The 15,823-nt window shown below is 34.3% G+C and overlaps 1 protein-coding gene across 1 annotated transcript in view; it reads left to right on the forward strand.

The window, feature by feature from the left end:
- Positions 1-15,823, forward strand: part of ASCC3 (activating signal cointegrator 1 complex subunit 3) — a 250,697-nt gene that overhangs the window by 144,451 nt on the left and 90,423 nt on the right. Inside the window, exons 15-17 of the mRNA XM_058019769.1 lie at positions 7,244-7,435; positions 7,761-7,985; positions 14,412-14,531. Of these exons, the coding sequence (XP_057875752.1) occupies positions 7,244-7,435; positions 7,761-7,985; positions 14,412-14,531 (537 nt within the window). The remainder of the gene's footprint in view (positions 1-7,243; positions 7,436-7,760; positions 7,986-14,411; positions 14,532-15,823) is intronic.

The following is a 15,823-nucleotide window of genomic DNA, read 5'->3' on the forward strand; positions in this document are numbered from 1 at the left end:
GTGTTGGAAAGAACTTTAAAAGACTTTCTGCCTTTGTTGTTTCTCACTGAAAATGCATTCAGTTTTGTCATGGCTTAGCAGAGTGGCAATTTTGAGTATTGCAAAGCAAAAGTTGTGTTCTCAAATATAACAAATGTTTTTATAGACACCATGCAGTATCACTTTCCTGTTGAGGCAGAAATATTGAAATCTTTGCACAGTTAAGCACAGCAACAAAAGGTTTAACTAGGTCTCCAGAGGTTGTCAGTATTCAAAGTGAAACCAGTAAAAATTCATCCTTGCATGTCATCAAACTCTCTCTCTATCAATTTCTTTCCATGCTGTGTATCTTCCCCACCAGCTAGTTTTATAACACCATACTGAAAACTTCTGCTGTCAGCAAAACAGACCAAGATTGATGTTTTTGTTCATCTGTGTACTCCAAGTGGTTATCAAATATGGCAACAGGACTTATTGTCTCAAAGACTGGAGACAAATAGATACTTTGCTGTATTTCACACGTTTCATACTTCTGTTCCCAGAATGAGAGTGGTTGAATTCTAAATTGATGAGAAAGAAAGAAAGATTTTGACTAGAATTATTTTGCATGCAATTTAAAATTGTGATGTTATATCATTAATTCAGTATTAATTGATGTGCATTTTAATGTTGTTGTTAAACTGTTTTGACACTTGTCTTAATAAGATTTGAGATTATTTAGTCACAGATTGGTGTCACAGATTTGAGGAAGTCCAGATTTTCAACACACTGAAGCAGTACAAAAATTTCTCTATATAATTTTATTTTACTTGCTATGAGAAATATGCTTTTCATTGTAAAATATATGAAAAATGTTGTTATCTTCACTGAGAGGTGGTGCTTAAACTGGGTGATTATAGTGAACGTTTCCTTTCTGTCTAAATCTACTGCTGGAATTGTTTTTCAGTCTAAGTTCTTAAACCTCTTTATTTGAGAATTGTTTATTTATTCACTTTTAAGACAGACATTGCAGTTTGGCTTGAAGTAAAACATTAGGTTACTTTGGTCCATGTTATAAAATTCTGGCTGAGGTTGAAGTAGTGTATTGTCTATACAAATAGTTCCTTTTTTTGCTTGATGGATGGTTTTTTTAGGCAGTAAGTGAGGTAATTAGAAACTATGCCTACATCCTCAGTGACTTGTCCATCCAAAATCCATCATTTGTGCTTGGTCAGACTTGCATTCACATTTCTTTCATTATTGACTTGTCTGGCTGGCACAAAAATGCAACATTTTAAACATTATACTACATTTCTTAGCTTCTCTAATCAGTGAGGTCTGTAAACACTTCTGTCTAATGCATTATAGATTATAGACCTGAGGAATCAAAGATTACGCTAAATGCTCTTGCACAAGTTTTAAAATCTGAAGGCTGTTCCTCCTTTTCCCACGGAATAATTCATTCTCTATGAACCATTAAACTTTTCCAGTGAAAAAAAATGGGGCTGCTGTGATGTAACAGTGTACTGTAAAAAGAACACACTGAAAAAAGCAAGACATTTCTGGACACCATGCCAATCCCTTCTTTCACTGCTAATCATCACTCCCTAAGGTAGCAATTGGATGAAACACAGCCTTATGCGATAAATGAGTTAGGGTCAGTGGTAAGGACAGGACAATAGAAAAAAATCTGCCAGAAATTCTGCCTTACACTTCCTTCCTTTGAGAATCAAAAAGAGAATCAAAGTATAATTTACAGGAATTCTTTTTAAGCTGTTCTGATTGGAGCAGTCCCACTACTCTCTTTCCTTCTCCTTCAGAGGTGTTTTTAAAGCACTTTACAGAATTAACTGAGGTGATATCAGTAAATTGATCAGACAGTAACTCATAGCTTTAAAAAATCCTAAGTTTTATACAGTAAACTTAAATTGCCAGAGGGAGACAATTAGATTATTGACTCTTCAGGAGAGATTCAAACTGATTCACATTTGTTTGTTAGAATTGCCATCTTCAAATAATGTCTTGCCAGGCACCAACTAATTATATCCCAGTAAAAGAGTAAGTGTTGAGCAGAGTTACTACTTCAGGATAACTACACAAAGTGAATAGTTAGATACATTAAAAAAGTGAAGGTGTAGAGAATGAGCATGCATACTTCTTAAGTCGACTAGCATGTTGGGCAGCCTGCATCCCTCCAGAAATGATCTGCTAGGTCATGAGTGTCATCTTGCTGAGGAGAGCTCTCAGTAGTTTTTGGGTTCTTCACAGGACCCAGTTGCAGGGTGAGCAGTCAGTGAAGCTAAGGCCTGTGTTCCCAGGAAGGAGCAAGGCAAGTGATCTTACTGCTACCCCAAAAAATGCTGCCTTATCCTTGTCCTAGAAACAGCTGCTGAAAGCTTAATTGTTGTGCAGACAATACAAGTGGAATGACACAAATAACAGTTCTAATTCATTAAAGAACAGTACTCAAGTAAAATCATTGTACCTCAAATGCTTACCCTTTTTCTCCCTTTTGACTCAAATCTGTACTTCTCCATACAATTGTTGTTATAAACTCTCAGATACTGTTACTGCTTATCTTTCATAGTATTTTCTCTAGGTTTCATGTACTTCTCTAACTGCATATAAAGGAGTCTCATGTTTTTCCCTATAACAAAAAATTACTATATTCTGAAGTCATATTTAAAAAAAAACCTGTAGTGGTTTTATTTACACCATCAAAGATCTCTCCTTTGAAACAGAAGTTGAAAATAAAAGAATAAAACTTTTGCATATATAGGTAAATTAATATGCAATATGGATGTAGTAAGTTCTGAAGAGCAAAAATGGTGAATGATCATGCATTCCTTTGATAATTTCTTTTTGTTTCTCTCATACTTAGTTCTTTTATATTTATAAAACAGCAATAAGCCCATGGATGGACTCTTCAACTTCCCTTTTTTCATTCTGCTTCTGTCAGACGACCTTTACTTCTGCAGTAGATGGACACTTTTTACATTCTACCCTGATCTCATAAATTTTGAAAGACAGTATTTTTAAAATGAACCAGCAGAGCAGATTCAGCAGTTTCAGTAATATGAATGAGGCAGAGGAGACTTTTGTCTTGTTCCAACGTAAACAATTTAGGTCAGCCTACAAATTACATTTTTGGATGTCTTGAGCAAAGTTACAAAATAGTTACTTGGGTGTATTTGACCTGTATTCATCACACAGTAGGAGTACTAATGATAATTGCTGTTCATTGAAGGCTGCAGCAAAAGATTCCTTACTTTGTTTGGTGTCTGTGATGTCTGTGCTATCTGAGCTCCAACACTCATCAAGGAAGGCTAATGAGGCCTCAAAATTAAGAGCTGCCACTTTGCAGGGTGTCAGGACAGTGCAGAGAATGGAGAGTGGCAATAAATTGCTCAGGATTGCTCAAACCAGTGAACAAATAGAATGGTGCATTCTGAGCCAAGGGCAAGTGCTGCCCTATAGTGAACTCCACAGAAAGGAAATTACAAAGATTGAGTCATATGGTCATGAGCATGAAGTTTGCTGTAGTAAGGGGATCGTGAGAAAAATGCTAGAATAGTCTGTGCCATTTTTGTTATTGAAAGAGAATACATGTGCCAAAAACTGCATTTTTAGTGGGAAAACAGAATATCGTAATAGTAATTTTTTGTTACAGGGAAAAACATGAGACTCCTTTATATACAGTTAGAGTCAAAAACTGCATTATTAGTGGGAAAAACACCCAAATTCAGAATTTCAAGCAATATCTTAAAATGAGCATGCATAAAAGAAAAATGAATAATCTACAGAAAGAAAAAAAAATTATCATAGCAAGTAGTGATTATCTACTTTCTTTGTCCTAGATGAGGATAGCAATTGGAGATTAAAAAAAAACCAACAAAACAAACCATAAATTCATGTTTCACGTATCGAGAAGCAATTTAGTGGCAGCTGCTTCTCATAATCAAGCCTTATTGTTCTTTTTCACCTTCCTTCTATATAAAGTAAGAGAAAAAGGTATCTATAGGCCTCCTAAAATTTTCATTCTTTGGTTCACTGTATGAGTATTTCAAAGAGTGTACACCTTATAGTTGTTATGAATGATGATTCCTTTGTGATACCAGATGCATGAAAGGGGTAAGGAAGAGTGTTACCTTTCATAAGTCTTAAGTAGAAACATTGGATTTCTTTTTTCCTGATATGTATGCATCATTTCTCATTAAAATTAAGCAGGACATTTTTCTGTGTCTAACTGTGGCATTTTTCATGTGTCTTAATCAAGAATTGCATGAAATTCAAGACATTTAAAGGAGAAATATAGGTGGCAGCAAGCTAAACTGGGAATTTATTTAACACATACTGTTTTAGATGCACACACACATGTAAGCAAAGGTCATAAATCTACAGCCCTCTTGAGCAATAAGGGAGGGGAAAGAAAATCAATTCTAATCAGGAGACCAGTACTATACCTCATAATAACAACTTCTCCATACACCTGAGGCACTTAGTAACATTTTGTTTAAATTTTAAGTCAAACCTCTTAGTTTTATTCTGTAATAGAAACAAGGTGGAAGCAATATAACTTTTTATAGGTTCAGGTCCTTTATTTAGTAGTTCTTGGTTTTGTTGTCTCTGTAACCATTAAAATTCAGGTTAAATACAAGAGCCATGCACTTCATTTTCACAAGAGTTTAAAAGGTTTGTTCAAAAGCAAATATGCTTAAATGATACATTGTGTGAGCAATTTTTCTAGGCATTGCTGCAATATGGGAATTGGTTTTTTATTTTATTTTCTCAAGTGAATTTTATAAAATTGAATTATCTCATTGTTCTTGAACTAAGTTGCCTTGTATCTTTGTAATCTTAAGTGAACACAGATTTATGGGAAGAAAATAATTTCCATTTCTGTGTAGTTAATAGAATCATCCAGAATAACTAGCAATTTTATTTCCTCAGCATTTGGTTTTTCCCTATGTCAAAGGTGAGCTGTGATTTTTTTCATTTAAAAAAGTTCATCATCTTCTGTCATGGGAAAAAAAATAATGTATTTCTAAACCTGTTAGCTGTATAGACTGGAAGTCTAGCACTTCACAGATTCAGTAAATGAACCTGTACATTTTAAATATTTCAAAGATGTTGTTTTAGAATGTGTGGTAGATTTTAGAACTAGGTTTTTATTCTTGTAAAATGCAACATGTAAGTGTACCTATGTATTTTTGAACAGTTTAGATTAAACTTAAGCTTTTCAGTGTTGAATTATAGTCAGACTAGCATTGCCATTTCTTTATATGTTTTCTGTCACTAATCTTTCTCCTTCCTCTTTCTTTTTACTGTATTCACAAGTTCCTTTCTTATAAATTGATAAAATTGTACTTCCTAAAACCATAAACAAATAGTTTTCTTCTATATCTAGTACACAGTCCTACTATTCTTAGCTTTCCATTTGTATATTGCCCTGCCTTTCCTTACATTAAATGACATAAGCAATCAAATTACAAAGGTATGAAATTTTTAAATTGTGAGGATTTCAGAGCAAGATTCTGCTTTTTTAGCTAAGATAATATTTAAAGTGTAATTTTTTTATATTGAATAATTGTGGTTTTTGAAAAGTAGATATCTTAATGCATATAAAATAGGCATGTGACACCAACACAGAAAATTCTTCTAAAAAAATGAATTTTTTGATGGTTGTTTAATCACTTATTTAAGAAAAGAGCTAATTCATACTTAAATGCTTACACCAAATTCCAGATATAATCAAGAGCTATCCAAATTTCTGTGTCACAGAAGCAGTTGACGTGAATTTTCCACAACCTTCTATGAATTTTGTTGTTGATAGTCAATAAAGGCAAACCTTGGTGCATCTGTGCTCTTTATGAAATATTTGGTTCTATTTGTTAGCTCATGAAGAATAAGCTCCCTGAACTGCAGGGCCACTTTATCAATTTATTATTTATTCATTTTTTAGGCACTACAGCAGTTAATTAAATTTGCCAAAAAGTCATGTGTAGTTTAAAAGCTGAATTTGATTTCCTTTAAACGAATAGCAAATAATTACTGCTAAAGCGGGAAAGATCAGATATTGAAAAGCTGGATAATTGAGAAACTGAGAAATGTGTTTTTCCTACAATATTTTTCTTTTCATGTCCTCCTTTTATAATTGCATTGCCATCTCCCTATTTATTTCTGTGTTTGCAGAGATTTATTGTTCATGTTTGGCAGTTTGCCAGTACTGCGAACCATGTTTTGCTTTGCTTTACCCTCTCTGTATCCCATAAATCAACTTTTCGGTGGCTGTGTGTCAGGAAATGGTAAATGTGAAGAGATAACAACATCAACAATAAAACCAATAAAAATCTAATTTTCTCTAGAATTAATTCACTATAATACACATGGCTGAAAGTGAGAGTTAAATACTACTTAACCTTCGTGTGGTTTGGAAAAGTGGAAATTCTCCATGGACGAAGATAAAGAAATCTGGTTTAGAAAAATATTAGAATTGTCATTACCACAACCCTTTTGGTATCACAGTTAGCAGCAGCTGGTTTTGGAAGGCAGTTAGTGCAGCAGGTAGGAATGTGGAAGAGGCAGGCAGAAAATCAGGAGTGTTTGTGGCAAATTAGGGAAGTATATTAGTTTTTCATAGCTTGGAGTCAGTGTTCAGTGTAGATGAAGCATGATAAAGCCAGCACCCAGAAATAATGCTCACAGAGCTCATACCCTGCAGGAGGCTGGAGGTTTTGCAGACTGAGATCCCAGCCTCCTGCCTATGGAAAAGGAAAATGAGGGGTAGATGAAGCATTTGATTCCGTACCATGAATTTATTGATTCAGGCTGTGCTGCACCCATACAATGGCTGGTGATGGGGAAGGGTGTCCCCTCCTTCATGGTATATATAGTGTGTGGCCCAATGCCTCAAGCCTGCCCAAGTTGCCTCCACAGTCTGAAAGAGTTTATTTTAAGGAAAAATTATAGGAGAATTCTCAGTTTCCATGTACTCACTGTTGGTTACCTTGAATCTCCATTTAAGTGAAACTACACTTTTGTACACAGATTAAACTTCTTGCAGTCTTGTATAGAATTAAGGGTATTCTTCAGAAAACAAGTATTGAAATACTAATTTATAGAAAATCGTCACAAACTGGCCTTGATGGAAAGTCCAATCTTAATAGAAATAGTTTCTTTCTTATGACTCATAATAATATTCAAAAATTTCCTGTATTTTTTTTAATACCATACTTCTTGTGCTGTAATTAGAAGTGAATTTAATTGTTATTCTCGCCCACTCCAGGTACAGAGATCCAGAAATAAGCAGCTGCGTGAGCTGTTTCCAGATGGATTTAGTATTCACCACGCGGGAATGCTGCGGCAGGACAGAAGTTTGGTTGAGAACTTGTTTTCTAATGGGCATATCAAAGTCTTGGTTTGTACAGCTACACTTGCTTGGGGTGTCAATCTGCCTGCTCATGCTGTTGTTATTAAGGTAAGAGCTTCCATACTCTGCAAGGGGTTATCTGTCTTAAAAGAAACCTGTGAAGAAGTATAGATAGCAAGATTTCTTGTGAGTTTTGGGCCTGGAGGGGAAATATCTGATTGACTTGAAACGTTATTTATATCTCATTAAACTGATTCTCTCCAGTGGGAGTCTAGTTTGTATAGTAAAGATTTAAATATATCAAAGATTATGAAAGGATTAGTTAAAGTACACTTCTGAAATCATACCATATTTGCCTAATTTCAGTATTCAGCTCATCAGGATTATATTCATGTGTATTTATGTTAATTTTTATTAACTTTTCCTCAACCAGGGAACACAAATATATGCTGCAAAAAGAGGCTCCTTTGTTGACCTTGGAATTTTAGATGTCATGCAGATATTTGGTCGAGCTGGACGGCCTCAGTTTGACAAATTCGGAGAAGGCATCATTATTACAACTCATGATAAACTCAGTCATTACCTGACTCTTCTTACCCAGCAGAACCCAATTGAAAGCCAGTTTCTTGAAAGCCTTGCAGACAACTTAAATGCAGAGGTAACCTATGATTTGTTTAGAGAAACTAGCAAACTTTAAAGGATTGACATTATTTGAAACAAAAATGCAATATTCTCACACTTTATTAAATTTTCATTGTCCATATTTTATTACTGTTCGTGTGTAGGTGTGTTTGTATAAGTGAACTGCTACATATGTGAAAAGGAGGAGTCTTTTACAAAATATAGTAGGTATTCAAAGTAGGATGGAGGGTCAAAATACCATTAAGATAAAATTGTAGCAATGCAGCATTTACCTTTTAATCAGAAGTGATTTTTTAGAATTTAGTAGGTGTTCTGTGTAACTGAGAAGTAAAATCTGCAAAAAAATTAAAGCCTGTCTTTCTGTATGTAATCAAATTCACATATTTGACAGCAGGAAAGGAAGAAAAATGGACTTGGCTTTAACTTTTTTTTGAAAGGCACAAGACATTTTTTCAGGTGAAGTCAAGCATTTTAGCTAAACTTAAACGTCCAGTGACATAAAACTGCTTATCATTTTGAAAGATGTGAGGTTTATTTGGTCTATTGAGAATAGCCTTTTAAAGATGTTTGTTATTTTATCTACACAATTTTTACATATTTACTTATTTTATCTTTTCATCACTTTTGCCATTTTCCCATCTCTTCTTCTACCACAAAAAAAAAAAAAAAAAAGAAAAAATAAATGGAAGGCATACTTGCATTGGGCAGATATATTGCTCTCAACCATTTCCTTTTGACAATACTTAATGGTCCTGGAAATAGACACCTCTGAATATTCTCTAAGTGGACCTGGATGGATATTCAGTTATTTAAAATTGCATAGTAGCAGCTTACACATTAGCAGTAAAAATTTACTTCCTGAAGTTGGTTGTGAAAGTCAGGAATATTTGTGGTTATTGTTCAGCACCACAGTAAGTCAGGAGAGAGTGGTCTGGTTTTGGGATACCATGTGCCTTTTCACTAGACAAAAATCCAGCCAGTTTTCATAGAAGAGCTTTGTTCTTATTTTGAGACACAGGAAGCAGACAGTGAAACAAGGGTTGGGTAGGCTTTCCTTCACAGCAGAGGAGTTTGCTACATTTTATAAAATACTAGGAAGTTAGTCTTTTTTTCTGATTTTGTGTAATGTTAGTAATCTGAAAAGAGCAGTGTACTCATGGCTTTAAAATTACCCCAGATTCCATTAAGTGATACAGTTACAGAAGCTGAAGATGCAAGCAGAATTTTGTTAATTACAGTGATAAATAATTGTTAGTAGAAATAGCAATGAAGCACAATAGTATAGCAAGGACATGAAAGCAACATATGTGACATTACTTATCCTCCTGTCATAACATGCAGGAAAAATTGGTACCTGCCAGATTACAGGTAGCCAAATCTATGAGCACTGGCAAGGAGCTATTGTGCCAGCATTTTTTGGAAAATAACTTCATAACATTTCCTTATAATTGGAGTCAGTCTAAACTTCTGTGTATGCTGATTTGAGCTAAGGTAGTAGAATTCTCTGAGAAAGATAGAGATGATTTAGAAGAAATTAAGTTTATGTGGAGATTACTATTCCAATATGCTGCACCAGTCTGGAAAAAAACCACATTTAAAAATATATGCCATCATATGATAAAGTATGTAGTCTTAGGAAGCACATTCAATTTTTCTCATCTTCTGCCCTTTGGTAGTGACAAAGCACTGTATGGATACAAAATATATGGGTTTTGACTGATGTGTTGCAGAAATCAAGACAAGTGTGTTGATGACCACTGACAACTTCTCCATAACAGAGCCTGTTGGTAGCACCAGGAAATCTGCACTAATGGATAATAAAACAACATATTGTAGGAGCAGAATCTGCTCTCATTACAAGTAGTTCAGGAAATCCAAATGCTTATTCTCTAGTTGTAAAGAGAAATAAATTAAAGGCCACAAGCACTGCTGAATTGTTTAAATTCTCAATTTGTTATGGACACACCAGTAGCTGAAAGAAGGGTTGATAAAATGAAGGCAGCAGTTGGAAGTATGGAAAGACTTCATGTTTCCACAATAATGTGAAATTGCTTTTATCTAGACCAGGTATCTTGGCAGAAATAGGTGGATGTTAAGAATGATTCAGATATTTATGGTAATATAACATATAATCCTGGCCGCAGAATTGCTAAGTGGAATCCAGGGCCTTGAATTTTGTACCTAGACTTATGTGGTGCAGGAGAGAAAATTTGGGCAATAATGCAAAAACTTGCAGTATATATCCATATAAAAGATTATCCTCTAGAATCAAGAAATTTTCAGAGAGGATGGGCAAAGGAATAAATCTGTTTCAGTGAAAGGAGTCCACCAGTTTTTCTGTATGCTTCAGGAGAGAACAAAACAAATCCAGATTATATGACAGAGTTTTGTGAAGTAATACATGAAGTAATATGGCAAAAGACTGCATCTTTCCTGGGACAAGAACCAGGATGTTTTGGCTGCAATGAGCCAGTGGCAGGTTCAGAAAACAAAATGATGTCAGCTGGGTGGTTAGGTAGTGGAACTCTCTACAGGGGTCTATTTCTAAACAGAACAGTACTTGAAAAACTGTCCACAAATGGAATAAAAATCCATTTAAAGATACCAAGTACAAAGCCAATACCTTTAACTAAAGACCTTGAGATGCAATAGTTAAAGAGTTTGGGAGAAACGTCTATGATGCTTCTTCCTCATTGCTGCATTTTGCCCTTCAGCACTTGCTGTTACCTGACCTCAGAGAGAGCTGATCTTGATGCTTCAGTGCTTTTGTTCTTAGGAGAAGGGGAAACCTGAAATATATCCAACTACATTGAGCTGAAACAAAATTAAGACTTTGAATTAACAGCATGTCAGTCTGCTGTTAATTCTGTTCTGCAGATCTGAGGTTTGCTCTGGTTTTGTGGGGTTTTTTCCTCCTAAAAATTAGCAGGACAGTAAATAAGTGATGATCAACAAAGGCACGGAGATGCCCTTTTCCTTTTTTTCCTGAGATTTTGCCAGTGGGCATAATGGGATGTAAAAAGGAATAAAACAGCTAGTTAAGGTACTTAGTTGAGAAGAGCAAGTCCTGGGGCAGTTGACCAGCTGGCAAACAGAAAATACCTATGGCTGTCTTTTCTGGAAATGCGGGAAGAAAGATAAGATGCAGGGGATATGGTTTAATTAGACCATAAACTTCAACTTATCTGGGAGCTATCATCAATAGCTCATACAATGCAGGTCACCATTCCTTCCCTAATGGTTTCCACCTGAAAGAGCCCTCCCTGACAACCACAGCTGGACTCCAGCTTGTTTGCTGGGCTGACTCCTTTCCCCAAAGAGCTTAGGAAATGATTTGCAGTGCTGGACAGTGGGCATACCTTCCCCAGGGTGTGTGCCTTCACTTGCATGTGCTTGCCATTTTCCTCTGAAGGCAGGAATGTAGAACCTGGTGGCTTTTTAAATCTGGACAAACCTCTTCATCGTCTGCCTTGAAAGAAAGGGTTCTCAGAAGAGAAGAAAAATTCCTTCAGAGTCCTTCCTAAAAAATAATCACTCAGGAGCTGGGTGACTGAATATCTGATCTGAGTATGGGGCAAAGCACAGGAGATTCTGTCTGACTTGGGACAGTTCTACTAGCATTAATTATTTCAAAAGCTTCACAGATTAAGACCATAGTCCTATGGGGCTGAAATAGTAATTTAAAGTCCACTGGTTTCCAAAGGAAACAGAAAATTGCTTACTCGGTTGTAAGAAAGGTTCCTTGCTCTCTTACCTTACCAACAAATATATATATATATTGAAATTTTTCTTTGTGTAATCAGACTCAATTATATAACAATAACAGGTAGTATATTTGTAAAAAAGGCACATGTATGTAAAAAAAGAATGTATTATGCTATATAATAAATTCAGTATATATGATGGGTAATATTTTTATGCCATTTTCTAATAATCAGAAATACCAGAGACAAAAAGCCTCATTTTTCAAGAGCTGCCCCACAAAAGCCCTGCTACTTATATCTGTTTACACTTTTTTGCAAATCAAAACCACCTCCTCTGAAATATCATTCAGCTTGATAAAGTTTGTGGTGTAACATTTGTAAAAAAAAAGGGGGTCAAAAAGAAAATAAATTACAATAAATGCTACTAGGCTTGTAGCTCAGTGATGGCAACGTCGGTCACTGCAAAATTAAAATTAATAAAATTAAAATTGTGTGATGCTGATTATTGCTGTAATTTAAAACTACACAGTGAGTTGGATAAAAATAGTACTTAAAACTGCATTCTGTGAGTGATGAAACATCATTATTATATTTGAGCTATGAAAAATCAAAATTGCTTTATGAAAACTGGTGCAATTGGACAATGCAATGTCAAGATAGTAAATATTTCTGCTCACCAATTATTCCATCTGTAACTAAATGCCTAATACACCGTTGAGGAAGTGCTGGAAACTTGGATCATTCATACTGTTTAATGTAGGATAAATTTTCAGTCCCTAAGAACTTTACTTGAGCACTAGATGGCAGCAAATATTTAGAAATTACTCTGGGGTGTTTTTGACTGCATATTATTGAATTTGTGGGAAGAAGGAAAGCACAGTATTAGATTTCAGTGCCGTATCTGAAACCCAACTGTATTTCACAATTGCTTTGTTCCTCATTTTTGCTTTTAACTTATTAAAATTATTTACTAGAATAGAATAGAATAGCAATAGAATCAGATGTTTGAACAAATGAGGCAAATAAAAAGTAAGGCATGTTTTGTTTTGGTTTTTGTCAGACTTCATTGTCTTCAGTAACAAGAATGTTATGTTTTCATGATTGTGAAAGTGGTTCTTGAAAATGCTGCTAGTGGACTATGTTTTAAGCTCTTTCAAGTTCTGCACTGGCAGATATTTGAGTCATGCAAAGAAACCAAATGCTCCAACTAACCTGTGTACAAATCAAGTAATAGTAACCTGTGGGCTCTATTCCATGTTGTCCCTGCAGCAGTCTGTGAAGAACTGAATGCTTTTTTAGCTACTTCAGTGCATTACGTGGCTATTGCCTTGAAAAGCAATACTATGGGACTTCCCCCAATCTCCTTATGCTTTTGAACAACAAAACACCACTTAAAAAGCGTGTTAAGCAAAGCCTAGGGTTACTCCATGCTATTAGACATTGATATTAACAAGGTTTTACAGGATTCAAGTTTACTCAAGGCAGATATGCCTTTCATTGTTATTTTTAACCAGATATTTATGTTATTTGCAAAAGAATGTCAGAATTATTGTGTACATCTAGGTACTTCAGTTTGAACATGCACATGTACACAGTTCTATAGGCTTTTTTAAACTATTATTTCTGCCAAGTCACGTGGAAGATTTATATTAAATCCAAACACCAATAAAACAAATATAGCTTTAAAAATGCAGCAATGAATCACAAAACTTTGGAAAGAAGGACTTTTGCTTGTTTTAACAACCAACAACAACCAAAAAAGGTTTGTTCATGGGACATGCAGGAAATATTAAATTCTTCTGGTAAAATCAGGTTAACTGGAATTAAGCAGTAAAATGTTTCTTGTGAGTGTAATCAGTACAAAATAGAGCTGAAGTTATCAAGTAAAAATATGTATATGGTCAACAATTTGGTGATAAAAGTACTCAATTTTCAGGAAAAAAAAGCACTCAGTACAAAAAATTGTTTGGTACCGCTGATTTAGCCTTGAAATATAAATAAACATATATATGTATATATGTATGTATATATGTATATATATGTATATATATGGAGAGAGACAGATATAGATAAATATATATATAGATATATATATAGATAGTTATATATGCATATATAAATATAAAGTCTATTCAATTTTGTTATATTTTGATATACCAAAAATCTGACAGATACCTGTATGTTTGACTTGCAGCTACAAAAGGAGAAAACTATTTATAAAGACTGTGTATAAAAGTATTTCCAAGTATGAGGAAGAAAAAACCTAAAGATTCTTGGTATCATTTTGCTCAGGACCCAATAGTGCTTTCACATTGGCATGATGAAATTAATCTTTTAAATGTAGATTCTTTTCTTTTCAAGTACTTGTCTTTCTATTACCTTGACCATATCCACTATAGAATAATTTTGGTTTGTTTGTCTTTTTATTTTTATAACAGTCTAGCTCAATAATATCTTTTAGTTGTAAAAATTGTAAGTGATGTATGAAAGATCATTTATGGTCACTGTATCTATAGTATTAGGTCAAAGCAACCCATGTTATTACATGTTCACAAGATTAAGTTGCATAAATTTGTCAAGTTATTGGTTCAGGACTATTTCAAAATTATATGCATTTGATATATCCCAACACTTTCTTTAATCTTGTGCTAATACTCTGAATTCCATGTGTTTTCAGGCAAGTACTTATGTACAGCTGTAACATATATACTTAATTTTGTCTCTTCTCCTATTTCCAGATTGCTCTTGGCACGGTAACTAATGTGGAAGAAGCAGTAAAGTGGATAAGTTACACTTATCTTTATGTACGGATGAGAGCAAATCCATTAGTATATGGCATCAGTCACAAGGCTTATCAGGTATAAAATGCATTTTAAAAAAAATCTGTAACCTGTTCTGAGTCTCTAATCCTTCCCTGATGTGAGGATAAATATTTGCTATTTCTACTTAACCTGACATCAGCAATTCTTTTAAAGTGCTTAGAAAAAGGAAGATATTTTCTGTAGCAGAGTGTTTTTAACACTGAATTATGAGGCCCCTTCTGTTCACATAAAAATACATTTTAACTGGTCAAATTATGCTCCAAAGGACACCATTCATTCTTATCACACAATTACTGTAACTTAGGCTGTTTTCAGTGTTTCAGTTTTGTAGACTAGATAGAAATGATAAAAGAAAGCATTTTTGAGTTGCTTGATTCCCACTCACCCCATCAGTTTTTGTTTTAGAATGTTTCCTGGTATAATAATTTATAAACTACAAAATAAACATTTTAATTGGGTGATATTTTCTATCATATGATTTATTAATTATAAGATTTTTAATTAATTTGTTTGGAATTTTTTGTCATATTTACAGGCATTCTGTGCTGTGATACGAATCAGTGCACATTTACAAAAGGGGGTTTTTTTCAAGTTTTTTCCATTATCTGTAATTTTTAGGAAGATTAATAATTTTTAGGAAAATAAATTTAAAATGAATAATTTTTATGAAGATTTTTACAGATAATCTAAATACTATTACCTTTTCCTTTGTACAGTTGTTTATAGCAATTAATGTAAGCATGGTTAGACACAGTTAATTGAGCCTAATGCAGGGCAAACTCACAAGATAACTCCAGTTTATTTCATGTCAAGGATCCGTTTTGTGACTTTGTTTTGACATTGTGAGCAGCAGTTTGTTAGGTCATGGTGACATGCAGAGGTATATGTCAGCAGACAATTGTTTGATATTTTTTTGTCTCTGGTAGTGGAAACTGCAGTGGAAATAGGTGTGCTATTGCTTAAGGAAGCTTCTGAAGACACCTTTAGACCTCTCGTCATCTCAAATTTATTTTCTATAAAAACCTGTATGGTGCATTACCATATGTTAATATAACCGTATATAACACAGACCACAAAGTAATAGATAAATGAGAATCAAAAATTGATTTGCTAGTGAGAAGAATGTTGTTGTCCCACTAATATAAATTCTGGGTTTTGTTTCACTATCAAATTCTAGATTAAAAGAAATGTAACTCTGGTAATAATAAGTGGTGAAAATATCAGTAAGAGAAATATCTTTTAAAAATTTTAAAAATAATGAACAGGAGTTTCTCTCCTTCCTCCTGCTCTAGTGTTTCTGTTTCAGCTGCTGAGAAAGTGAGGATTGT

The sequence above is a fragment of the Melospiza georgiana genome, chromosome 3 (assembly GCF_028018845.1).
Source record: "Melospiza georgiana isolate bMelGeo1 chromosome 3, bMelGeo1.pri, whole genome shotgun sequence".
Taxonomy (NCBI): Eukaryota; Metazoa; Chordata; class Aves; order Passeriformes; family Passerellidae; genus Melospiza; species Melospiza georgiana.